Here is a 25,777-nt window from a genome sequence, read left to right on the forward strand (position 1 = left end):
AGCGTGAGCCACCGTACCTGGCCAAAAATTTTTTTTTTTTAGGCATGGAAGCATGTGCCTATAGTCCTAGCTCTTTAGGAGGCTGAGGCAGGAAGATCACTTGTACCTAGGAGTTCGAGGCTGCAGTGAGCCATGATCACACCACTGCAATCCATGGAGCCTGGGTGACAGAGCGAGACCTTGTCTCTAAAAAACTAACTAAATAAAATAAACTACTTATTTGATCTACACATATAATTATAGTACTCAGATGCCACCACTAGATGATGATGATGAAGTTTTCCCAATAAACATTCACTCTAGTTATGAGTAAGCAATACAAATTCCACAGAAACTATCAAGTCCTAAGTATGATGTGCAAGGGATCATTTTTAAAAATCCACACTAAAGAAACTATCCATCCATAAGTTTAAAAGGTGACGAATGAAAATAAGTCTATAAATACACACATGTAACGCTAAATAACAATGGGAATTATTGAAAACATAATTTTGGTTGAAGATTAAGGAAAGCAGAATTATCATAATGATCCTTAGAACATTTCAATACAGAGCTACAGTGTTTCTCCTGCATTTATATAAAACAAATTTTCACACTTAGTAAAGAATTCTTGTAGTAAATATAGTATCAGAAACAAATCACTGGCTGGGTGTGGTGGCTCACACCTGTAATCCCAGCACTTTGGGAGGCTGGGGCAGGCAGATTGCTTGAGCTCAGGAGTTGGAGACCAGACTGGGCAACATGGCAAAACCCCATCTCTACAAAAAAAAAAAAACAAAAATTAGCCGGGTGTGATGGCTTGTACCTGTAGTCCCAGCTATTCAGGAGGCTGAGGTGGGAGGATCTCTGGAGCCCAGGATGGGGAGGTTGCAGTGAGCCGAGATCGTGCCACTACACTCCAGCCTGGGTGACAGAGAGAGACCCTGTCTCCAAAAAAAAAAAAAAAAGAAAAGAAAAAGAAAATCAATTTGACTTGACTTGTGAGTTACAAATGTAGCAGAAGCATTATACTTTCTGTACTAAAGCATTCTGAGGACCATCATGATACGTACATGTGTATAAACACATGCATGCATACACATTCATTTAACAAGGTAAAAAGGCATACCAATGGAAGCAAAGAGAACCAGTATTCAGTTCAGGTTATATATCATTTAAATCTCAAAACTGTTCCTGACAATGTAAAGCAGAGGCAATAACATGCTGAAGGAGAGAGAGAGAGAAAACACAGGGCCTGCAGTCTCACTGGACTCAGAATATCTATTGGGGAGTTCTAAAATACTTGTCTGGTAGCAGTACTACCCTAACCTCATTATGAATATATCTGTTAGGATATCCTCAGTAATACAAACATTGGGGAATATAATACCAAAAAATAAATGTCAATGAGAAAGTTACACCACAGGAAGTATCTTAAATTGGTAAGTACAGAGATCCGTATGTCATAAGCTGGCAAGCAAGTCCTTACCTGGCAACCCCTCCATAGTCAAGGCCTTCTTCTCCACGAAATTTTATCATTAATCGCTTCCAGAGATCTTTTGGTCTCATTTTCATGACCTGTCGATATGATTCCTAAAAAAAAATAATTTTTAATACAGTATTACTATTAGGTCCTTTTAGCCTATTACTTAATCTCTCCCTGCCAATCCACTCAAAAAACTCAAGTCTAAATAAGGTGAAATTTGGCCAGGTGCAGTAGCTCATACCTGTAATCCCAACACTGTGGGAGGCTGAGGCAGGAGGATCACCTGAGGCTAGGAATTCTAGACCAGCCTGGGCAACATAGTGAAACTGTCTGCACAAAAAAAATTTTTCTTAAATGGCTGGGCATGGTGGCATGCGCCTGTAGTCCTAGCTACTTGGGAGGCTAAGGTGGGAGGACTGCTTGAGCCCAGCAGTTCAAGGCTACAGTGAACTATGATCATGCCACTGCACTCCAGCCTGGGTGACAGAGCAAGACCTTGTCTCTTTTAAAAAAAGAAAAAGAGGCGGCCTGGCGCAGTGGCTCATGCCTGTAATCCCAGCACTTTGGGAGGCTGAGGCAGGCAGATCACGAGCTTAACAGATCGAGACCATCCTGACCAACACGGTGAAACCCCATCTCTACTAAAAATACAAAAATTAGCTGGGTACGGTAAGCGCGTGCCTGTAGTCCCAGGTACTCAGGAGGCTGAGGCAGGAGAATCACTTGAACCTGGGAGGTGGAAGCTGCAGTGAGCTGAGATTGTGCCACTGCACTCCAGCCTGGCAACAGACTCTGTCTCAAAAAGAGAAAGAGAAAGAGAGAAAGTGGGGGGGAGGCGAGGAAAAGGGAGGGGAAGGGAAGGGGAAGGGGAAGGAGAAGGGGAAGGGGAAGAAGAAGGGGAAGGAGAAGGGGAAGGGGAAGAAGAAGGGGAAGGAGAAGGGGAAGGGGAAGAAGAAGGGGAAGGAGAAGGGGAAGGAGAAGGGGAAGGGGAAGGAGAAGGGGAAGGGGAAGGAGAAGGGGAAGGAGAAGGGGAAGGGGAAGGAGAAGGGGAAGGAGAAGGGGAAGGGGAAGAAGAAGGGGAAGGAGAAGGGGAAGGAGAAGGGAAGGGGAAGGAGAAGGGGGAAGGCGAAGGGGAAGGGAAGGAGAAGGTGCAGGAGAGGGGAAGGGGAGAAGAAGGGGAAGGGAAGGGGACGGGGAAGAAGAAGGGGAAGGAGAAGGGGAAGGGAAGAAGAAGAAGGGGAAGGGGAAGAAGAAGGGGAAGGACAGGGGAAGGGGAAGGGGAAGGGAAGGGGGCGAGGGGGGGGCGGGGGAGGGGAGGGGGCGAGGGGGGATGGGGATGGGGAGGGGGGAGGAGGGGAGGGGGAGGGGGAAGGAGGGGACGGGGAGGGGGAAGGAGGGGACGGGGAGGGGGAAGGAGGGGACGGGGAGGGGGAAGGAGGGGACGGGGAGGGGAATGGTACTCTCAGTATTCTTGGAAAAGAGCATAAAATAAATTTAATTTCTATTTTTTTTTTCTTTTTTTTTTTTTGAGACGGAGTTTCATTCTCATTGCCCAGGATGGAGTACAATGGTACAATCTTGGCTCACCACAACCTCTGCCTCCCAGGTCCAAGCAGTTCTCCTGCCTCAGCCTCCTGAGTAGCTGGGATTATAGGCATGTGCTACCACGCCCAGCTAATTTTGTATTTTTAGTAGAGATGGGGTTTCTCCATGTCAGGCTGGTCTGGAACTCGCGACCTCAGGTGATCCACCCATCTCGGCCTCCCAAAGTGCTGGGATTACAGGCGTGAGCCACTGCGCCTGGACAATTTCTCTCTAATTTAAAATAAGGTTTGTATTAGCAAACAATGGGTTTCTGGAAAAAAAATAATAAAATAAAATAAGGCTGTAAATTTACCTCAAAAATCTCTTCCCTGGAAACCTCGATGCGGCAGTGACCTGCCTGAGGCTGTTGCTGGGAAAGTTCTTGCCGCAAAATTTTTAGTTTCTGAACCAGGTCTCGCTTGTACCTTGGGACTGTCAGGCATTCTGTGTCATCAGGACATAACGGTACCACTTGCTGTTGCTGTTGGTCTTTCAACTGGTTCTGCCGACTAGAAGTAAACATAGATGTTATTATTAAAGTATTTCAAATTTTAAAAATTGCAATTATAGATTTAAAATAGCATCATATTATAAAGCAAGTCCAGCTATATCATTTTCCAAGCCTTAGTAGAACATATACTTGGCTTGACATTTTTTGGCAGCAATAAACCAGCTACAAAGTTTATTTCTCATAGTCCACATAAACTGATAGAATTGGATAATGGAATTTTATCCATAAAGCTTTATATAGCTTCTGAGGACAAATTTTTCTAATATAGCTTCCATTTTCCCCTACAGAGTTAACCATCACCCACTTTAAAACTCAGGCATGTGCCAAACACTGCTTGTTATCTAGAAGCTGTCTTTCTGGAAGAGCCAAACAGGAGTCTGAATGGCAACTTGGCAGGGATCCCTTCTTTTTTATACACCAGGCCAAATCTTATGCCTAAAACATATGACCATACAGAGAAAACACAGCTTTGTTAAAAATGCCAAGTCAATATTACCTACTGTTACAAATACTATAATAAAGATTTTTAAAATATACACACAAAAGCAAAATAGATTATGTACATAAATGCATTCCATAAACTGTATAATCTTGTTTTTTAAAATGAACTTGGGTATATTTCACATCAGATACAAAAAGTAACTCAAAATGGATTGCAGACATCAATGTAAAATCTAAAGCCATAAAACTTCTAAACACAGAAGAAAATTTGTTATGACATACATTAATGATTTCTTAGATATAACACCGAAAGCACAATCCATGAAAGAACAAATGGATAAACAGAACATCCATTTTTAATTTTTTTTTTAAAGAGGCAGGGTCTTGCTATATTGCCCAGGCTGGCCCTGAACTCCTGGCTCAAGTGATCCTCCTGTCTCAGCCTCCTGGTAGCCAGAACTACAGGCACACAACACCACCCTGGCTTAAAGAAAATTGCTGCTCTTCAAAAGACACTGTTTAGGAAAACTAAAAGACTAGTCAAGTCACAGACTAGGAGAAGACCTTTGGAAGCATATATCTGATACGTAAATATCTAAAGAACCTCAAAACTCAACAAAAATCTGAGCTGCTCGATTTGGGAGGGCTGGGGACATGGCAAAAGATTCCACCAAAGAAGCCATTCTACTCCTAGGTTATTTATTTAACCAAGAGAAATGAGAGCATATGTCCACACAAAGACTTGCACATACATGTTCATAATACTTTTATCTGTCAAAGTGAAACACTGGAAAACAACCCAAATGTCCATCAGTAGACAAATGAATAAACTGTGGAATGCCCATACAATGGAATACCACCACCAATAAAAAGAAATGAACTATATATGCAACGACAGCGATGAATCTCAAGATTGTGTGAGTAAAATAAATCATACTGCACAATTCCATTTATCTAGAAAATGCAAACTAATACACTGACAGAAAGCAGGTCAGTAGTTGGCTGGAGATAGGGTGTTATGGGTTGAGCTGTGTGTCCCCCAAAAAGACATGCTGAAGTCTCAACATCTGGTCAACCTGTGGATTTGACCTTATTTGGAAATAAGGTCTCTGCAGATATAATCAAGGTAAGGTAAGATCATACTGGATTAGGATGGCCTTAAATCCAAAAACTGATGTCTTTATATAAGAAGAGGGAAATTAGGATACATACATACGGGGAAAGAAGACTATGGGAAGACAGAAAACAAAGATTGGAGCAATTTGTCTATAAGCCAAGTAACACCAAGGTTTCCAGAAACCACTGGAAGTTAGGAGAGAGGCATGGAACAGATTCTCTCTCAAAGCCTCTGGAAGGAACTCATTACCACTTACTACAGAGTCAGCCCCTTACCCTGTAGTTCTGCCTCCAGAATTGTAAGAGAACGAATTTCTGTCGTTTTAAGCCACCCAGTTCATGGTATTTTGTTACAGCAGCCCTGGGAAACTAACACAGGTGGAAGTCCCACAGGGAAGGACAGAAAAAGGAATCACAAAAGGGCGAGAGAAAACTTTTGGGGGTGGTGAATATGTTCACTATCTTCACTGTGGTCATGGTTTCATGGTGTATGTCAAAACTCAAACTGCACACTTTAAATATTCAGTTTATTATATGTGAATATATTTCAATGAGGCTGGTTTTCAAAAATCCAGCGGACATCAAGCCTCTTCACAAAGCCTCCTGCGAAAGACTAAGCCATACAAATGGAAAGGTGGCTTAGAGCTGAAGGATAAAACTGACACAGAAGAAAATCCTTTTGGGATAAGAGCAGCTAGCCTGGAACTATTGTTCCTGATGCACTCAGGGAAAAAAAAATTTAACTACTCAATAAAACAGCCTGTCTCTTCAGGTGTACTAGGGTGCAAGGGACAGTTCTGTAAGGGCTGATGTGACAGTACAGGCCAGGAAACAGTGGGGGTGCTGGTCTGCTATCCTTTTGGGCCTCTGCCAATGTCTAAAGACTTTATCAAACAAGCAAATGATTTTCTTGAAATCAAGTAAATCTGATAAGCAGGGAAAAGACTCAAATTGTAATCCCCTTGCCCATAAGCCATCTTTTTCTTTAAAAAGAAAAGCTTCCTTTAAGGGTATAGGGCAGAATATCTTCATGCCATGCCAGTCAAAGGAAGGGAAATAAGTAATTAGTGTTACAGGAATCAAAACAGGAAGGGAAAAAAAAACCCTCCATAGTCAGACTGGGTGGTTCAAATCCCAGCTCCAGCACCTTTTATGCACCTCTGGACAAGTTTTATAACTGCTTGACGCTCCATTTTTCTCACTGGTGAGAAGGAAGTAGCCCAGGATTGCAATGCAGATGACGTGGGCACTCAGAGCATGGTAGTGCAAAACAAATGTCAGTTACTATAGCTACTATTAAGGTAGTTACTGAGTTAGAAGAACATGCTTTTCAAGCAAAGGAAATGAAAAAAAAAAAAAAAAGATGGACTAAAATGCTTTCTAAGAAGAATATGCTTCCTTGGCAAAGTTATTTATTAAACTCCAATGACAATGTTTTGCAATAGTTTAACAACACTGTATCCTGTCACTGACAGATTAGATACTGAGGTTTCACAGAAACTATGCAATCTTCAGAACATGTAAAATGACCCTCCTGGAAGAGAATAATGGCAGTAATATTGCAGGAGGGATTTGTTAAAAAAAAAAAAAAAAAAAAGGGCTAAGGAAGATTAATGCGTCTGTATAAGAAAGGCTTTAAGTCAAACCAGATATCCTAAAAATGTACATTTATATACAATAGGACCAGGATACACTTCAAAGAGGTAACTTCTTTTGTTGCTTCCTCCCAAAATATTAATTCTCAATTCTTCTCAGCTTATATACCACGTTCCTCTCTAAAACACGATTTGTCCCACGACATTTTTATCTGGCTCAGATAAGCAGGGTCTCAATCTGTTGCCTAGGATGAAGTGAAGTGCAGTGTCACGATCATAGCTCACTGTAACCTCCAACTCTTGGGCTCAAAGGATCCTCCTACCTAGCCTCCCAAAGCACTAGGATTACAGCCGTGAGCAACTGTGCCCAGTTCCTCCTGATTATAATGCAGTACTGCCTTTCTCATTTCCTAAATGCTGAAACAGTAAAAAAAAAAAAAAAAAAAAAAAAAACTAGCTAAAAACAGTCATCTAAAAATATTTTAGGTTCCATGACAATATAATCCAAACATCATAGCACCCTAAAATCCAAAATAAGGGTTAAACTAATTTCTTCACTTCAGAATTAGCCTAATAACAATAATCTATATTCTAATGACTTTTGCCAAAAAAATTTCCGAGAGAGAACAATAAAAACCATAATAGATCTACCAAATGAGGTAATAATATATTTGATGGCTCAAAGACATAGATTCAAAACTCTGTTAACACTCATTTAAAGAAAAACCCCAAAATTTAAAAATGTTGAAAAATAGAAATAAAACAATAGAAAAAATGTTCTATCTAACATATCCTCACATGTAAAGATTAATAAATTAAGTTATAATTTAAAATTAGCACCTTATGAATCTCTTTAAAACTACAATTTAAGGTTAAAATTGTTTCTTATATGTCTCAATAAATTGTTTCACATATAAATTATGTACTACATTACATAGCTGAATAAAAACTAATTTATCACTTTAAAGTTAATTTATGATGGCAACTTTAATGCTGAAAATAACTTGTATATGTTTTATCTAATGTAACAGAAATATAAATCCCAGGGAGGATCTATCAGGTTAGAGACTTTACTGAACTAGTAGCTGAAGTTGTGAAATCCTGTCCTTGAAGAAGGAAAAAGAAAAAAAAACAAAAAAACAAAAAAACAAAAACCGATGTAGAAATGCTTAAGTTTTCTGGTTTGTTTTTTGTTTTTGTTTTTGTTTTGAGACGGAGTCTCACTCTGCCGCCCAGGCTGGAGTGCAGTGGTGTGATCTCGGCTCACTGCAACCTCCGCCTCCCAGGTTCAAGCAATTCTCCTGCCTCAGCCTCCCGAGTAGTTGGGACTGCAGGTGCCCACCACCACGCCAGGCTAATTTTTGTATTTTTAGTAGAGACAGGGTTTCGCCATATTGGCCAGGCTGGTATCGAACTCCTGACCTTGTGATCCGCCCACCTCGGCCTCCCAAAGTGCTGGGATTACAGGTGTGAACCACCATGCCCGGCCAACAGAGAGTTTTTTTTTTTTTTCCGGACAGAGACTCTGTCGCCCAGGCTCGAGTACAGTGGCACAATCTCAGCTCACTATACTCTCCACCTCACAGGTTCAAGGAATTCTCATGCCTCAGCTTCCCGAGTAGCTGGGATTACGGGCATACACCACCACGCCTGATTAACTTTTTGTAGAGACAGGATTTTGTCACGTTGGCCAGGCAGATCTCCAACTCCTGGCCTCAAGTGATCTACCCACCTCGGCCTCCCAAAGTGCTGGGATTACCAGTGTGAGCCACCATGCCCAGCCTTAAGCTTTTTCATAGCATAATAACTTGCAATCAAAGATACTGAAGAGAGGAACAAATTAATACTTAAATACAAAAATGTTCAAATGAAAACTTTCTATTAAGAATATGCATAAAACTTCCAGGTAATGCAAATACTGGCCATATTAATGGAAACTAATCAACAAAATTGCAAAACTAACAATTATAAGAAAACGAGTCAAATGTTCTTCAAGTTACTTCCTGTCATTTACTCCAACAAATACAAGAGGCAACAGACATTTCTAATCATCCCACCTGTAGTTCTTCCTTCAGAACATTATTTTTTATTCAGTTATTTATTACAACTAACTATTCAGCAAAACGATAGAAGATCTGTAACTGTTCTACTGAAATGTTCTACCGGCAACATCAAGGCAAACATCTATTACCTAAAGCAGGGGCGTCCAATCTTTTGGCTTCCCTGGGCCACACTGGAAGGAGAACTGTCTCAGGCCACACATAAAATACACTAACAATAGCTAATGAGCTGTTTAAAAAAATCTCATAATGTTTTGTTTTTGAAACAAGGTCTGGCTCTATCACCCAGGCTGGAATGCAGTGGCGTGATCTTGGCTCACTGCAACCTCCACCTCCCAGGTTCAAGCAGTTCTCCTGCCTCAGCCTCCTGGGTCCCAACTAGCTGGGATTACAGGCACCCACCACCATGTCCGGTTTGTTTTTGAGATGGAGTTTTGCTCTGTTGCCAAGCTGGAGTACGGTGGCACAGTCTCGGCTCACTGCAACCTCCACCTCCCTGGTTCAAGCGATTCTCCTGCCTCAGCCTCCCGAGTAGCTGGGACTATAGGCGCAATGCCACTACGCCCGGCTAATTTTTTGTATTTTTAGTAGAGACGGGGTTTCACTGTGTTAGCCAGGGTGGTCTTGATCTCCTGACCTTGTGATCCACCCGCCTCAGACTCCCAAAGTGCTGGGATTACAGGCGTGGGTCACTGTGCCTGGCCTAATTTTTGTATTTTTAGTAGAGACGCAGTTTCACCATGTTGGCCAGGCTGGTCTCGATCTCCTGACCTCAGGCAATCCGCCTGCCTCAGCCTACCAAAGTGCTGGGATTACAGGCGTTGAGCCACCACACCTAGCCCACATAATGGTTTTTAAGAAGGTTTACCAGTTTGTGTTGGGCCACATTGAAAGCCGTCCTGGACCCAGCCGTGGGTTGGACAAGCTTGACCTAAAGGGATGATCCTGGAGGCCGGAGGTAAATAAAGCACAACCATCTCTTGGAGCTTTCCTGGGCCTCTGAGAGAGCCATACTGGCTCTTCATTATCATTGTATATTTGTCAAGTACTTTGGGTATGTTACATACTAAAGCAGCAAAAATAAATGGGGATACGGGTCTTCTTAAGGAATTCAAAGTCCAGTAGGGAAAGCAGAAAGGTAACAAACAATTATGATACAAAAGTAGAACAAAAGCCCTCTGTAGGGTGCTCCAACATCTTTTATTCCTTATCATCTCCCCAAAATCCAATTTGTTGTCCCTATATGCCCTTTAAAAAAACCTAGGTCGGGCACGGTGGCTCACACCTGTAATCCCAGCACTTTGGGAGGCCGAGGCAGGAGGATCACTTAAGGTCAAGAGTTGGAGACCAGCCTGGCTAACACAGTGAAACCTCGTCTCTACTAAAAATACAAAAATTAGCCAGGCGTGGTGGTGGGTGCCTGTAATCCCAGCTACTTGGGAGGCTGAGGCAGAAGAATTGCTTGAACTCAGGACGTGGAGGGTGCAGTGAGTTGAGACTGTGCCATCGCACCCCAGCCTGGGCGACCACAGGGAAACTCCATCTCAAAAAAAAGAAAAAAAAAAAAATTCCATACACAAAAGTAAAGTCCACATGGATTAATGACTTCATTGTAAAAGACAAAACTATAAATGTATCAAAAACATTTACTTATAGTTCAAATTTTAAAAGATAAAGATTACATTAGAAAAATGGGCAAAAAGATCCAAATTCACAAGAGTTGATGCAGCTGGTCAACAGGCCAAAGAAAATCTGTTCAAGCTCAACAGACAATGGCAAAAAACTGTGAAGAGGACCTTCATAAAAACAGGAAATCCAAATAGTCAATAAACCTATAAAAAGGTGCTCAACCTCATCAGCAATTAGGCAAATTCAAGTTAAAGTTACAATGGGAAACCATTAAACATCAGAACGGCAAAAATTTCGAAGTCCAACAACAGCAAGTACCGGCAAGCTTCTGCAGCAACAGGAACTCATATATTGCTGGTAAAAGACTAAACTGGCATAGCCACTTTAGAAAAGTTGCCTTTATATATTAAGTTGAAGACAGAAATATTCTATGACATAGCAATTCCACCACCAGGCAAGCACCCTAGAGCAGTGTTACTCAAAGGGTAGACTGCAGATGACACTTATTTTGCTCTCTAGGCTATATAGATCCTAATGCATAAAAACAGTCCATACTTCTCTATTTCTTCAGATACTTTTACATTAGGGCTTTCAAATACCTGAGACCTTCATTTGTAAGCAAGGTTTTAGAATCTTCTATCTACAATAAGGTAAGATCTACTGACATAATGAGACTGCCAGGATAATTATACATATTTCAAAGGAGGAACCAAAGATACACATTTTAAATGTTTTCTCCTATTATCCTAAAAAAATTGGTAGCCAGTTCTCATTTAAATGTTTTGCTTTATTAACCTAACTCCAAAAATTAATGAAACAAGGACATTTTCAGAAGTCATTTTAAAGAATATTATTATTTTGTTGTGTTTTTAACATTTTAACATATATAATAAGAACTTTACAAAAGGTGAATGAGAAAGACCAAGCAGGTAACAAATGTCACCATTCATTTAGAGAAGCTAAAATGAAGTATTCTTAGCCTAAAATCCTTGTTGCTATACCACTCTGTGTTTTTGCCAGAAATGTTAAAAAAGACACTTTGCTACTTTGCTTAGTAATGAAGTTTCCTTTTCTCTCTTTTCCTCCTCTTGCCCCCATTCTTCAGAAGGCAATGCTAATAAACAGAATTAGAAGAAATGAGGCAGCTAGAGAGAAAAGAAAAGCAAAGGATGCAAATACACACACAATGTTCACGAGAGTGCCTCACAGGCAGCTGAAGCCAGAGCATCTGGGTTTGACCTCAGACTTCACCACTGGCAACGTATGTAGTCATGTAACCTCTATGCCTCAGTTTCCTCATCTGTAAAAACGGCAGTAGCTACCTCACGGAGTTTTTCTGAGGATGAAATTACTAATTTGTGGAGTTTTTTTGTTTGTTTGTTTGCTTTTTAAAGACAGAGTCTCACTCTTGCCCAAGCTGGAATGAGTGGCGCAATCACAGCTCACTGCAGCCATGAGATCCTCCCACCTAGGTGTCCTGAGGAGCTGGGACCACAGGTGCACACCATCATGACCAGCTAATTTTTAAATTTTCTTTTGAAAGAAGAGGACTCACTATGTTGCCCAGGTTGGTCTTAAACTCCTAGGCTCAAGTGACCCTCCAACCTCAGCCTCCCAAAGTGCTGGGATTACAACATGATCGACATGCCTGGCCTTACTAACATATGTAAAGTATAAAAAACAATGCTTGGCACACAATAAGTGCTACTGAAGTGTTAGCCATTAATATAAATTATTAATAATTTTGTTTTACAATGGCAACACAAAATTAGCCTGTTCAACCCCTACTTCTGCTGTCAAGATACTGCCTCTGTAAAAGACCACCTTGAGCACCTCTGATAACCCTTTTCCTAACATTCCAAGACAGGTTCCTACTTAAAAGCATAGTAGGTTTAAAATACTCATATCCTTGTCACACTCTTACATAAATTTTGCTCAACAAAAGTAAATTATAACTGATGAAAGAAGATGTTCTTTTTTTTTTTTTTTTGAGATGGAGTCTCGCTCTGTCCCCCGGGCTGGAGTGCAGTGGTGCGATCTCGGCTCACTGCAAGCTCCGCCTCCTGGGTTCACGCCATTCTCCTGCCTCAGCCTCCTGAGTAGCTGGGACTACAGGCGCCCGCCACAGCGCCCGGCTAATTTTTTGCATTTTTAGTAGAGACGGGGTTTCACCGTGGTCTCGATCTCCTGACCTTGTGATCCGCCCGCCTCGGCCTCCCAAAGTGCTGGGATTACAGGCGTGAGCCACCACGCCCGGCCTTTTTTTTTTTTTTTTAAAGAGACAGGGTCTCCATCTGTCACCCAGGCTGGAGTTGTAGTAGTGTGATCATAGTTCACTGCAGCCTCAAACTCCTGGGCTCAGGAGAGTCTCCTGCCTCAGTTTCCCAAGTAGCTAGGACTGCAGGCATGTACCACCACATCCAGCTAATTTTTTAATTTAAAAAACTTTTTTTTTTTATAGAGATGAGGTCTCACTATGTTGACCAGGCTAGTCTCAAACCCCTGGCCTCAAGTGATCCTGCTGCCTTGGACTCCCAAAGCACTGGGATTAAAGGCATGAGCTACTGCACCCAGCCTCACATTTATTATTAAAAGCATCTATTTGTTTGATCTTCCCATTTTAACATGTATTGTTTCAAAAACTTACTTTAAAACTAAATGCAAGTTAGCAGAGAGCCGAGGATCTGTAAATTGTGTTGTTCTGTTGTTATGGTCAACAAAATAAACTCTGCCTGTTGCCGTATTACGGATCTCCCATCCAGGAGGCAATGGACCAAGCTCTTCACAATTGATGTTGCTAAGATCCCTGCAAAAACAAATATAAAATAAAAAATACCTCATTGCTGGCCCTCCTCAACCAAGCAAGTGTAAATGACACAGACCAATTCCACAAAGTCTGAGAAAATGTATTGTTTCAGAAACTTGAGATGTTCAGCTGGAATCTTTAATTCCCAATGGTTTAACAAATTCGCATCTTCAAAGCCCAATCCATAAATGGCTCAGAAAAACTTATCACATAGCCTACATTTTTTAGTAAGTTCCTAGGCTTTAATGTAATACAGATTTAAACTAATATAAAATCAATCACAATATTTGCCAACATAAACTGTATTTCAATACGTTTTTGACAGGAAATAATTTTACAAGTGTCAATGATATCAAGAATTAAATGCTTTCTAAAATTTCCCTTCATTTCTTTACTATACCATAAAATTTGCATAAAATGTCCATCCCATGATTAATTTTAAACTCTCCAACAAAGCAAAACTGGAAATGTTACTGAAATTATGGTCCTGAAAAAATCACAGCATATTTTTAAAGAATAAACTGCAATTCTAAAATCTGTAGTTAGTCAATGAAGAACCTGTTTAAGATACATTACCAAGAGTGCTCTAAGGGTTACCACTGCAACAAGAAAAGCTAAGATTTTTAATGGACCAAAGACTATTGTTATTATATTACACATTCTTAAAATACTAGTATATATATAGACAAGGATTTATAGCATCTTAAAGAATGAGTTAAGGAGCTTCCAGGTTGGTGAACACACTGAGGTACCGGGGTGGTGGTCTGACCAGAGAGGGCATGGTAGCTCCTTGCCCTCCCCCCATACTGTGCCCTAAGCATTGCTTCCATTTGGCTGTTCCAGAGCTGTATTCTCTATAGTAAACTGGCAATAGTAATGCAAATTCTTATCCTCTACACTGTTAGAAAAAAATCTTTCAGTGAAGCTTCCAAAGTTTTGAAATTGCTGTTTGTCATCCACCAAAAGAGAAAAGTCACTGCTTTTGGTGACATAACTGAGATTGCATGTAACAATGTAGGATATGCTCAGGTCATTTCCAGCCTTAAATGAATACTGTAGGCTACCAGAGCCATCTGTAAATACCGAAGAAATGACATACTCTGAAAGTGACCAAGAAAACTCAAGCATCTAGACAGCAAAACGGTTCCTGTGGTCTTTTTATTATTAAAAAAAGAAGAAGAAAAAAGCAGCATGTTTAATGTAAATTGAAATTGTAACAGATAATTGTAAGTAATGACAAATTTCATCAAAATCACATTTTAAAAGTTAAACTAGAAAAATGTTTTTCCTGAGATGACCTCTCCTTAGGGTGAAACCAACGATGGGCACACAGGGACCTAGGTTTGCCAAAGCAATGATTCTGACTTCTACTATAGGTGCTCCAAGAGACTCCTGCTACAGAACAGCTAAAGTGTAGGAAAAAACACTATTTGAAACACTGCTAGTCTCAAAAGAGGCTAGGGAAAGTTCCAAGAATCCTCCTCAAATTAAAAAAAAAAGGGGGGGGAGGAGTTTGGGGGACTGAGTGAAGCTGGTACCTGAGTGGCAGGTAGGCAGAGGGGCAGGCCAGCAGCAAGACTGGGATAGGAAACCTGAAGCTTCCTCCCCAAGCTGAGAACTCAAAGAGGGAGTTCAGCCTCCCAAATTCAGCCTCCCAAAGTGCTGGGATTATAGGCGTGAGCCACTGTGCCGGTCCCAGATAGATTTTTTAATAGTTTAGAAATGAAAAACAGGAGCTGGAGGCCATTATCCTTAGCAAAGTAAAGCAGGAATAGAAAACCAAATACTGCATGTTCTCACTTATAAGTAGGAGCTAAATGAGGAGAACACACGGACACATAGAGAGGAACAACAGGTACTGTGGCCTACCAGAGGGTGGAAGGTGGGAGAAGGGAGAGGATCAGCAAAAATAACTAATGGGTACTAGGCTTAGTATGTGGGTGACAAAATCATCTGTACAACAAACTCCCATGACACAAGTTTACCTATAACAAACCTGCACATGTACCCCTGAACTTAAATGTTAAAAAACAAAAAACAATTAAAATTAAAAAATGAACAATTCTACTGATATAATGCAGAATTTCATTTCATGTCATTTTATTTAGAATTTTACAAATCTACAGTCATACATGGGAGAGCGCTAAAGCACTGATTAAACGAGCAAAAAACTAGAAATAATCTTTATGTCTCATTGGGAGCTGGTTAAAGACAAATGGAATGTTACACAGTCATACAAAGTAATACAGATCTGTATTTCAGGACTACAGTCAGTCAGTATGCAATATAACAAATAACAAGGCATTAGTCACTGTTTTAAAGAGAAATGCAAAACATGATGAAATGAGATTTCTTAGATAAAACTAGGTATCCTGGATATCTTTAAATAAAGTTTGTTTTAAAGAGTCTGACTTTGCAATTTTATAAGTATCTTTGAAGAGTGATATTCTAATAGAATCTAAATATTTATAGTATACTTTCATAAAAGATCCTCCATACAAAAGGCGTATTTGCTAAAGGATCCTCCAAAACAAAAGATACAAGTTTTTAAGGCAATTTGGGGGATACAAAATAAGAAAAATAACCCCAAGTGTTATTTCATAAAATCATCATTCAAAATACATGTCGATACTCAACATGAGATATTCTTAAAGCTTCACAGAAATCCTTTACTCATTAATAAAAAACTGACATGTTTCCTCTGAAATAAGAGCCTATTACCAACAGTGGTGCTGAAATGTCTCAATTTCAATTTCTGTTGCCAGATTACATACTATTCTTTCAACATATAACTCAAGGTCAACTTTCTCACTATTGTAAATCATTTAGTTAAAAAAAACATGATGGGCCAGGGGCAGTGGCTCACACCTGTAATCCCAGCACTTTGGGAGGCTGAGGCGGGTGGATCATGAGGTCAGGAGATCGAGACCATCCTGGCTAACAGAGTGAAACCCCGTCTCTACTAAATATACAAAAAAAAAAAAAAAAAGAAAAGAAAAGATTATTTTTATTGTATACATTTCCTACAAATAATTTCTAATTATTTTAAAGAAAAGCTTATTATTGACCTTCAACTAGATAAACCGAATCCAAAAAGCTTTTCATAATTTATATAATAAAACTGATTTTGAAAAGTTAGGCCCTTGGATTTTTTTTTTTTTGTAAGCTTAAAAAAAAAAAAAGTAAAATTTCCTCCCCACTACTTTTTATTTATTTAGATATGGAGTCTTGCTCTGTTGCCCAGGCTGGAGTGCCATCATACGATCTCGGCTCACCACAACCTCCACCTCCCAGGTTCAAGCGATTCTTCTGCCTCAGCCTCCTGAGTAGCTGGGATTACAGGCACATGCCACCATGCCTGTCTAATTTTGTATTTTTAGTAGAGACGGGTTTTCACCATGTTGGCCAGGCTGGTCTTGAACTCCTGACCTCAAGTGATCCTCCCGCCTCAGCCTCCCAAAGTGCTGGGATTACAGGTGTGAGCCACCGTGCTCGGCCCCCATTACTTTTTAAAAACTAACAGCTTATATTGTCAAGACATGGAAATGGCAACCTTGATAAAGTAATGAATAATAGCACATTCCCTTGGTTGCCACCCTCAAAGGATTCTGAGCTCTATAACACAAAGTAAGACATTTTCATAATTGTAGTTTTATTTATAAATAGAGAGCATCAAAGCAACCCAAGACAAGCTAGTCACATCTGTTTTTGATTCAAATACACAATAGAGTCCTGAGTATAAGCTTTAGGCAGAAAAAAAATAACCCTCTGTGGGTTGTTTTGGGAGGTTTGTTTTGTTTTGGAGGAGGGGGGCTGTTGTGCTTAACATAAAATAACCACAACCTACAAATCCTTTGTATGTGCAACATACAGAGTTGATTTCGAATTTAATTTAGAATTCAAGCTTTTTTCCCAGTTTCAACTGGACTACTTGGTACTTTGCATCTATTCATTAAAAAACAACTCAAAATAGGGCCAAGCATGGTGGCTTATGCCTGTAATCCCAGCACTCTGGGAGGCCAAGGTGTGCAGACTGCTTGAGCTCAGGAGTTCAAGACTAGCCTGGGCAACATGGCGTAACCCCATCTCTAATAAAAATACAAAAATTAGTGGAGTATTGTGGCGCATGCCTTTAGTCCCAGTTACTCAAGAGGCTGACGTGGGAGGATGGCTTGAACCCAGGAGGCAGAGGTTGCAGTGAGCCAGGACTGCACTACTGCTCTCCAGCCTGGATAGCAGAGCCGGATCCTGTCTCAAAAAAAGGGAGGGAAGAAGGGAGGGAGGAAGAAAACAATGTTCCAAAAATTATGGTAAATCACTAAATTCACTTGGGTGTCATTTCATCTTTTTGAAGTTAAAAGTAATTGACATTTTGGTTAGTAAATGCAGTATCTGCAGCTGAAATACAAAAGTCTGGATATTTAAATTAAATTAGGGCCAGGCACAGTGGCTCATGCCTATAATCCCAGCACTGTGATAGGTCGAAGCGAGAGTATCACCTGAGGTCAGGTGTTCATGACAAGCCTGGACAACATGGCAAAACCCCATCTCTACTAAAAATACAAAAATTAGCTGGGTGTGGTGGCAGGTGTCTGTAATCCCAGCTACTCAGGAGGCTGAGGCAGGAGAATCACCTGAACCCGGGAGGCGGAGGTTGCAGTGAGCCAACATTGCACCACTGCACTCCAGCCTGGGCAACAGAATGAGACTCCATCTCAAAAACATTAATTAATTAAATTATGTTGTTTTCTAAAAATGAAATTTTAATAAGGAACACATAAAGGAACACTGAATACATTTATGAGGTTAAATTTTTTTAAAGGTTTTTTTTTTTTTTAAGCTGAACCATATTAAGAGTATCAACCTACTACGCTTTTTTAAAGGGTATGTGTTCTGTTTCTCCCCAGGTAAATTTTCTTTTTCTATCTGTTTTTTTTTTGTTGTTTTCTTTTTTTTGAGACAGCTCTCTCTCTGTCACCCAGACTAGACTGCAGTGGTGTGATCTCGGCTCACTGCAACCTCCGCCTCCCACCTTAGCTTCACAAGCAGCTGGGACTACACAAATTTTCTCTCTCTTTTTTTGAAATGGGGTCTTGCTCTGTCGCCCAGGCTGGAGTACTATAGTGCGACCAAGGCTCACTGTCACTTCAACCTCCACGGCTCAAGCAATCCTCTTGCCTCAGCCTCCCAAGCAACTGGGACCACAGATGTGCTCCACCACATATGGCTGATTTTTAATTTTTGGTAGAGACCGGGTGTATGTTGCTAGGACTGGTCTCAAACTCCTGGGGCTCAAGTGATCCTTATGCCTCAGCCTCCTGAAGTGTTGGGAATACAGGTGAGAGCCACTCTGCTCTGCTTGGTGCCCTAGGACAAGTTTCAAACTCCTAAAAGATCCATGTTTTTATTCCACTTTTTTTTTTTTTTTTTTTTTTGAGACGGAGTCTCGCTCTGTGACCAGGCTGGAGAGCCGTGACATGATCTCAGCTAGCTGCAACCTCCACCTCCCTGGGTTCAAGCAATTCTCCTGCCTCAGCCACCTGAGTAGCTGGGACTATAGGCACGCGCCACCATGCCCACCTAATTTTTGTAGTTTTAGTAGAGATGGGGTTTCACCATGTTGGCCAGGATGGTTTCGATTTCTTGACCTCGTGATTTGCCTACCTCGGCCTCCCAAAGTGCTGGGATTACGGGTGTGAGCCACCACACCTGGCCTATTCCACTTTTTTTAAGGGGAAGCAGGGGAGGATGGCTAGGAACTGGTGAGGGAGGGAGAACTGAGGTGGGATTGCAGAGAAGTTGGCCAGACTTTCTGCTAAATGTCGAAACTGCAATAAGTATCAGAAGAGTCAAACTTTTACATAAACTATTTTTAAAAGTTAAAAATTTCTTAAAAATCAAAGAAATCCTAGATGAAATGGCTCTTTGATAGTCTAAAGAGTACTTAAAATACGTACTTACCTGGGCACTCTTGGATCATGCCACGTGCTCACGCCAGTCTGTGTATGTAAGAAATACACCTGGCCTTGTTGCGTTGTCCTCTGTTCTGTAAAATTAAGAAATACTGATAACAAAAACATTCAGAATGTCCGGATCAAAGACAGTTATATACACTAAGATGATACACTAATAGGGAAAAATCTCCAAATTACCCATCTATTTTATTTATTATCAAAAAAAGGCTTTACAAATCATTTGTTCTGTCTCTTGGAAACAATTTTACAAATGATGAGGGCCACGGGTCAGCTATCTAAAAGCAAACTAAACTTACAACGTGGCTCAAATACTAAATATGTTGCAATGGAAAACAAATCAAGATTGTCACAATACTAATAATTAAAAGATTTTAAATGAGGTATAAAAGGCTCTGAGAAAGAGGCTGGCCAACATTGGGAAGATCTGAGGAGGAACTTACGGAAATTTTCAGAGTCTGGAGGTTGATAATGCTTATTATGCCTGATTTTATACCAAAACTTATGTTTTTTCTTTGCTAGACAAAGGTGTATTCTCAAGATTACATTTGAGCTCAAAGAGAAGCAAAACAGATGAGATACTGGGAAGACATTCTATGTCATAAACAGACAGAGATGGAAAAATAGCCAAATTAGAAAAAGCAAGCATGCACACTGGGGAGAAAAAAGTCACGGACAAAATGAACTCAAAGCCCTTGGAAAGACAGAGGAAAGGCCAGGGTGAAGAGAACAACCTATAAAAGCGTTTCTTTATGGTGGGTTTTGTTTTGTCTTTTTTTTTTTTTTAAAACAACAGAACCACTTTTCTTTAAATAAAATCTAATGAGAAACTTCAATACATAAAACAATAAAACTATTACTAATATTTGTTAGTATAAATCTAATTTGTTTATAAACGTATAAAGTCAATAAACTTAAACTTTCACAAATTATAAACAAAATCATATTATTATAGAGGACAGCTATAATAATTTCAGCCTTGGTATCTATTTTATTTTTATGTTGTGGTTGTACAATTTTTAAAATTCAAATCACAGAAATATTGTAAAAGTACAACCACTCCCACTCTAAACAGCTTGCCTTATAATCTCCAAGAGAAATGGCAGGAGAGAATTTCTTCTCAGGTCTGAACATTGATAATCACAGTTAAAATTTACTGTGCCAGACACTGTGCCAGTGTTTCACATGAGATTAGATATCATTGATTTCTTACAACAAACTTAGATGGTTGGTGCTATTATTTTCCCCTATAGAGGATAAAACTGAGGCTTAAAGAGGTTAAATGATGTGTTCAGTGTTACATGGCAACGCCAGGATATGAACCTAGGTCCTAGGTCTCTCAAGCCTATAATTTAATGATTGTGCTAAAAGTTAACCTCTGAGTCATAGCACAGTTAATGGACAAATTTTTTCAAATTAAAGAGCTAAAATACATTTAAAATTAAAATGAGAATCACGCATTTGCAGAAGAGTTTTTAAAAATAATCTTGAGTAAAATAAAACTTAGGTGTGGCAATTCGCAATGTTGGTCATTAGGTGTCAACATCAATCCAAAGTGGTTTATCTACAGTCTGTTAAGAGGGCAAGGATGTAAGTCACCTTGGTGAGCTTTTGGCAAGCAAGGAGAGGAAGTCAAGTTCAGACTATATACAAGTATTCACAAGATGGTATTAATTTAGAAACTTCTGTATTCTATTAGGAGAAGACTCATGTTATCTTCCACATGAAATTTTATAATCTAGGATTTTATATAAGATTGTAATCATTTTATACAAACATAGAAGTGACTCAATCATTTACAACAATCCACTCAGATAATCCAAAATTACAGACAATACAAATATATGATCAGAAATATGAAATTTCTAATTATTTCTAAATATATGTCTATAATTTCTTTGAAATTATTTCTAAATATACGTCTAAAAAATTACATCGTAGGTTGAACTTCAGATTACTGTTATCAGTAACAATACCATCTTACCTTTCTATTCAGTGCCTATTTACAAAATAGTCTCACTTCATCTCGTATGCTTCTCACACTACCTTTGTTATAAACTAGTCATCTCACTTCATGATAAAAGAGCACAAATGCTTAGGCTGAATGACGAGTGCAAGGTCAAACTGTTGGCTGGGTAGTCATCTACCACTTCAAAGACTTTTCAAAGTTGGGAGGTTTTATATTTATTTTCATGCAGAATCCCTAAGGCCAGACTAATAACTTTTTCAAAATATATTTTCTGACTTCCCCAGCAAGCTGAAATCAGTAAACCACATTTTATTTTTCCTTTGCTAGTTGTCATACCATAGCCTTCTGGTAAGTCTGGAGGAGTATGTAAATGTGTCCTGCTCATGTAATTTCTATGTCGTTGTGACCTGACTCTCCTCTCTGCCAGCCTGGGATCTGAAGACTGTCCACATGTTGCACCATTTGTTCCACTAATTGGAGTGTTCTCATCAACAAAGCAGCTAAGAGGTCTGCCAGGGCTAGAATATTCGGATGCCGGTCTATTGAAAATTAACAAAGAAAAGACATTATCAATTTAGATATCAAAAGTAGAGTTCTCTAGACAATATATATACTGCAGTAACAATCACTTATCATATCTGAAAACAGAATGACTAATACAAGTATAACGGCTTCAAGAACTGAGTAAAAGCAAACCTGAAGTCTCTAAGCACCAAAGAAACACAAATGATAAGCACGTCAACTATGTATTTAAGTGACTTTATTTTAATGACATTTGATATAAAATCCACATATATCTGTGGATGTGAGACTGGTTTACAAAATACTGCTAGATCTAGCTACAGCCTCTCTTTCAGATCTGACTTCCCACCATTCTCCCTCCCACTCTGCTTCTGTACACTCATATTCTTCCTGTTCCTTGAACTTGCCAAGGTCATTCCACCTGAGAGCAGTTGCTCTTCCTTCCACCTGGCATATTCTTTTCTCCCACTCTCCCCAGGCCTGGCTCTTTTTTGTCATTCAAATCAGTTTATTATTGCCTCCTAAGAGGTCCCTCAGACCTCCCAATCTAAAAAAATCACCCAGTCCTTTGACAACACATCACAAAAGGGAAGAAGACAGTTTGTCTCTTTAAGGAGCTTCCAGTCTACTATTGCAGATCTTCCAAAATAAAAAATAATCAAGAGTTCATTCTTAAATTAACATGAACGGGTATGGTGGCTCACACCTGTAATCCCAGCACTTTGGGAGACTGCGGTGAGTGGATCACTTGGGGTCAGGAGTTTGAGACCAGCCTGGCCAACATAGTGAAACCCCATCTCTGCTAAAAATACGAAAATTAGCCAGGTGTAGGGGCAGGCGCCTGTAGTCCCAGCTACTCAGGAAGCTGAGGCACGATAACTGCTTGAACCTGGGAGGCAGAGGTTGCAGTGGACAGAGGCTGCAGTAAGCTGAGATCACACCACTGCACTCCAGCCTAGGCAATAGAGCAGGACTGTCTCAAAAAAAAAATTAGCATTTAAAACAACAATCATCCTTACATATATGTAGAAATTAAAGTTAATTTTACTGGTTAAATGAGTCGGAAGGAAATGGGTGCTCAAGTGAAACCCTGAACACTGACACAAGTACATATTCATTTGTGCTCACATATAATAAAAATGGGTACTTCAATTCCTTGGCAGTTTAATACTAGAAATGCAGCTTGGCAACATGAGCTAGCTTTTACCTGAGAATCATAATGTAAAAGAGAAAATTTTGTGATCCAGTGAGTTAAGCAATTAGTTGTGTATAAATAAAAGTAGGTGCAGCTAATGAAAAGAATTTGGTATTTTATGTCTCGTGCCAGTCCTGCTCAAGAGGGGGAAAAACAGGCAAAACAAAACATTGCACAAGATGGCAAATTTTGTTCTCACTTAAAAGAGTGGGGAGAAAGGGATTCAGCCAAGTAGACTATTTGTTTTCGGTTACTTCAAAAGCACCTCTTTGCAGTTTCCAAAATTATCTTGCATCCCAATGTCTTTATACAGTAAGCTCCATGAAGTTACTATACTTGACATTCTTCAAGATTTAGTTCAGAGATTCCTCTGCTTATCAATTTAATTCAGTCAATAATTTTATTTTATTTATTTTCTATTTTTGAGACTGAGTCTCGTTCTATCGCCCAGGCTGGAGTACAGTGGTGCAATCTCGGCTCACTGCAACCTCCACCTCCTGGGTTCAAGCAATTCTCCTTCCTCAGCCTCCTGAGTAGCTGTGATTACAGGCACCCACCAACATGCACAGCTAATTTTTGTATTTTTAGTAGAGACTGGGTTTCTCCATGTTGGCCAGGCTGGTCTCGAACTCCTGATCTCAAGTGATCTGCCCACCCTGGATGGATGGGCCTGAGTAAAAAAAATCCCAAAGTGTTGGGATTACAGGCGTGAGCCACCATGTCCGGGCAACTTTTTTTTTTCTTTTTGAGACGGAGTCTCATTCTGTCACTAGCTACAGTACACTGGCACAGTCTCGGCTCACTGCAACCTCCACTACCCGTGTTCAAGCAATCCTCCCATCTCAACATCCCAAGTAGCTGGGACCACAAGTACATGCCACATGCCCAGCAAATTTTTTTTTTTGTTTGTTTGTTTTTTTGTTGAGACGGAGTCTCGCTCTGTCGCCCAGGCTGGAGTGCAGTGGCCGGATCTCAGCTCACTGCAAGCTCCGCCTCCCGCGTTTACGCCATTCTCCTGCCTCAGCCTCCCGAGTAGCTGGGACTACAGGCGCCCGCCACCTTGCCCGGCTAGTTTTTTTTTTGTATTTTTAGTAGAGATGGGGTTTCACCGTGTTAGCCAGGATGGTCTCGATCTCCTGACCTCGTGATCCGCCCGTCTCGGCCTCCCAAAGTGCTGGGATTACAGGCTTGAGCCACCGTGCCCGGCCAAATTTTTTTTTTTTTTTTTTTTGAGACCAGAGTCTCGCTCTGTTGCCCAGTTTCGCTCTGTTGCCCAGCTCACTGAAAGCTCTGCCTCCTGGGTTCACGCCATTCTCCTGTCTCAGCCTCCCAAGTAGCTGGGACAACAGGCGCCCACCACCATGCCCGGCTAATTTCTTTTGTATTTTTTTTTTTTTTAGTAGAGATGGGGTTTCACCATGTTGGCCAGGATGGTCTCGATCTCCTGACCTCAAGATCTGCCCACCTTGGCCTCCCAAATTGCTGGGATTACAGGTGTGAGCCACCGCGCCCGGCAATGTCCAGCTAATTTTTTTGGTAGAGAGCGTCCCCCTTGCGGTCTCCCGCAGCTGGCCCTTGGAGGTTCCTGGATGTCGCACGGCTTCCTCCTTTCCGGGACCCCTCTCCTTCCCTGAGTGGCCACTGACGCTCCATCTCTTGAAGGAGTACCCACACTTTTAAGTGAGAACAAATTTGCCATCTTGTGCAATGTTTTGTTTTGCCTGTTTTTCCCCCTCTTGAGCAGGTCTCAAATTCCTGAACTCAAGTGATCTGCATGCCTCGGCCTCCCAAAGTGCAGGGATTACAGGCTTGAGCCACCACACCCGGCCTCATTCAATAAATATTTATTGAGTACCACTGCAGGCTCTGGAGTTACAATGACAGCATGACCTGTCAAACAAACTGTTGAAGATCACTTTAAAAAAATAACAATGGCACCTGTTGTAAGATGTACTGATCTACAACAGCGTAAACCAAGGAAAAAAAATCTAGTAAAGCTGACAGATAAATAGAAAAGAACTTCGGGAGGGTGGCCAGCATAGACTATGGGAAAATATTTGTATGTACTTACCGTGTTGGGCGCTCCCATTGTGTAGTTCTTGTTATATGGTTTAGATACTGGATTCTTCCAGAGGCAGTTCTCCTTTCTTCCCAGCTTAAGTAAAAATATTGAGTGATAAGGCATTAATAGGAAACTTGGACACAAAATGTTTTCAGTGCAACAAGCAAGCCAGTAAGATATCTGCTGTTACAAATCAGGAATGCCAACCTGAAGTATCAATTCACAGAATACAGAATTTTTTCAACTTATTTTAGAACTACCTAATATATTTTATGGGATTCTGAAGCTTCTAAAGTATTTATGTTGAGGTGTATCAAATATTCTCCATCAGCCAAACTCTGAGAATTTTTAATGTCAACAATGTACAACTAAATTCATACTAATTACTCCAGAATATGGACAATGGCTATACTAAAAATATATTTAGTCATAAAATCACGAGGTCTCTTGACTTCGTGATCCACCTGCCTGGCCTCCCAAAGTGCTGGGATTACAGGCGTGAGTCAAAGCGCCTGGCCAAAAGCTTTGCAAAGCATTTAGCCTGCCCAAACTAATTTTTTAACAGTTAAGACTGTTGGCCAGCATGGTGCCTCATGCCTGTAATTCCAGCATTTTGGGAGGCTAGCGTTTTGGGAGACCAAGGTAGGCGGATCACCTGAGGTTAGGAGTTCCAAACCAGCCTGGCCAACATGGTAAAACCCCGTCTCTATTAAAAATACAAAAATTAGCTGGGCGTGGTGGCACGCGCCTGTAATCCCAGCTACTAGGGAGGCTGAGGCAGGAGAATTGCTTGAACCAGGGAGGCAGAGGTTGTAGTGAGCCAAGATGGTGCCACTGCACTCCAGGCAGG

General features: G+C 40.6%; 1 protein-coding gene across 3 annotated transcripts in view; it reads right to left on the bottom strand.

Annotated features, from left to right (window-relative positions):
• SMURF2 (SMAD specific E3 ubiquitin protein ligase 2) overlaps positions 1–25,777 on the bottom strand; it is a 120,937-nt gene that overhangs the window by 18,093 nt on the left and 77,067 nt on the right. For all 3 annotated transcript variants that reach the window (XR_004055134.1, XM_030923964.1, XM_030923965.1), the window contains 6 exons: positions 24,937–25,020; positions 21,485–21,687; positions 19,169–19,253; positions 13,049–13,207; positions 3,363–3,558; positions 1,469–1,572 (listed from right to left, as the gene is read on the bottom strand). Coding sequence is in view for 2 of the 3 variants with exons in the window: in XM_030923964.1 (XP_030779824.1) it covers positions 1,469–1,572; positions 3,363–3,558; positions 13,049–13,207; positions 19,169–19,253; positions 21,485–21,687; positions 24,937–25,020 (831 nt within the window). In the remaining variant the exon portion in view is untranslated. The remainder of the gene's footprint in view (positions 1–1,468; positions 1,573–3,362; positions 3,559–13,048; positions 13,208–19,168; positions 19,254–21,484; positions 21,688–24,936; positions 25,021–25,777) is intronic.

The sequence above is a fragment of the Rhinopithecus roxellana genome, chromosome 19, assembly GCF_007565055.1.
Source record: "Rhinopithecus roxellana isolate Shanxi Qingling chromosome 19, ASM756505v1, whole genome shotgun sequence".
NCBI classification, from domain to species: Eukaryota; Metazoa; Chordata; class Mammalia; order Primates; family Cercopithecidae; genus Rhinopithecus; species Rhinopithecus roxellana.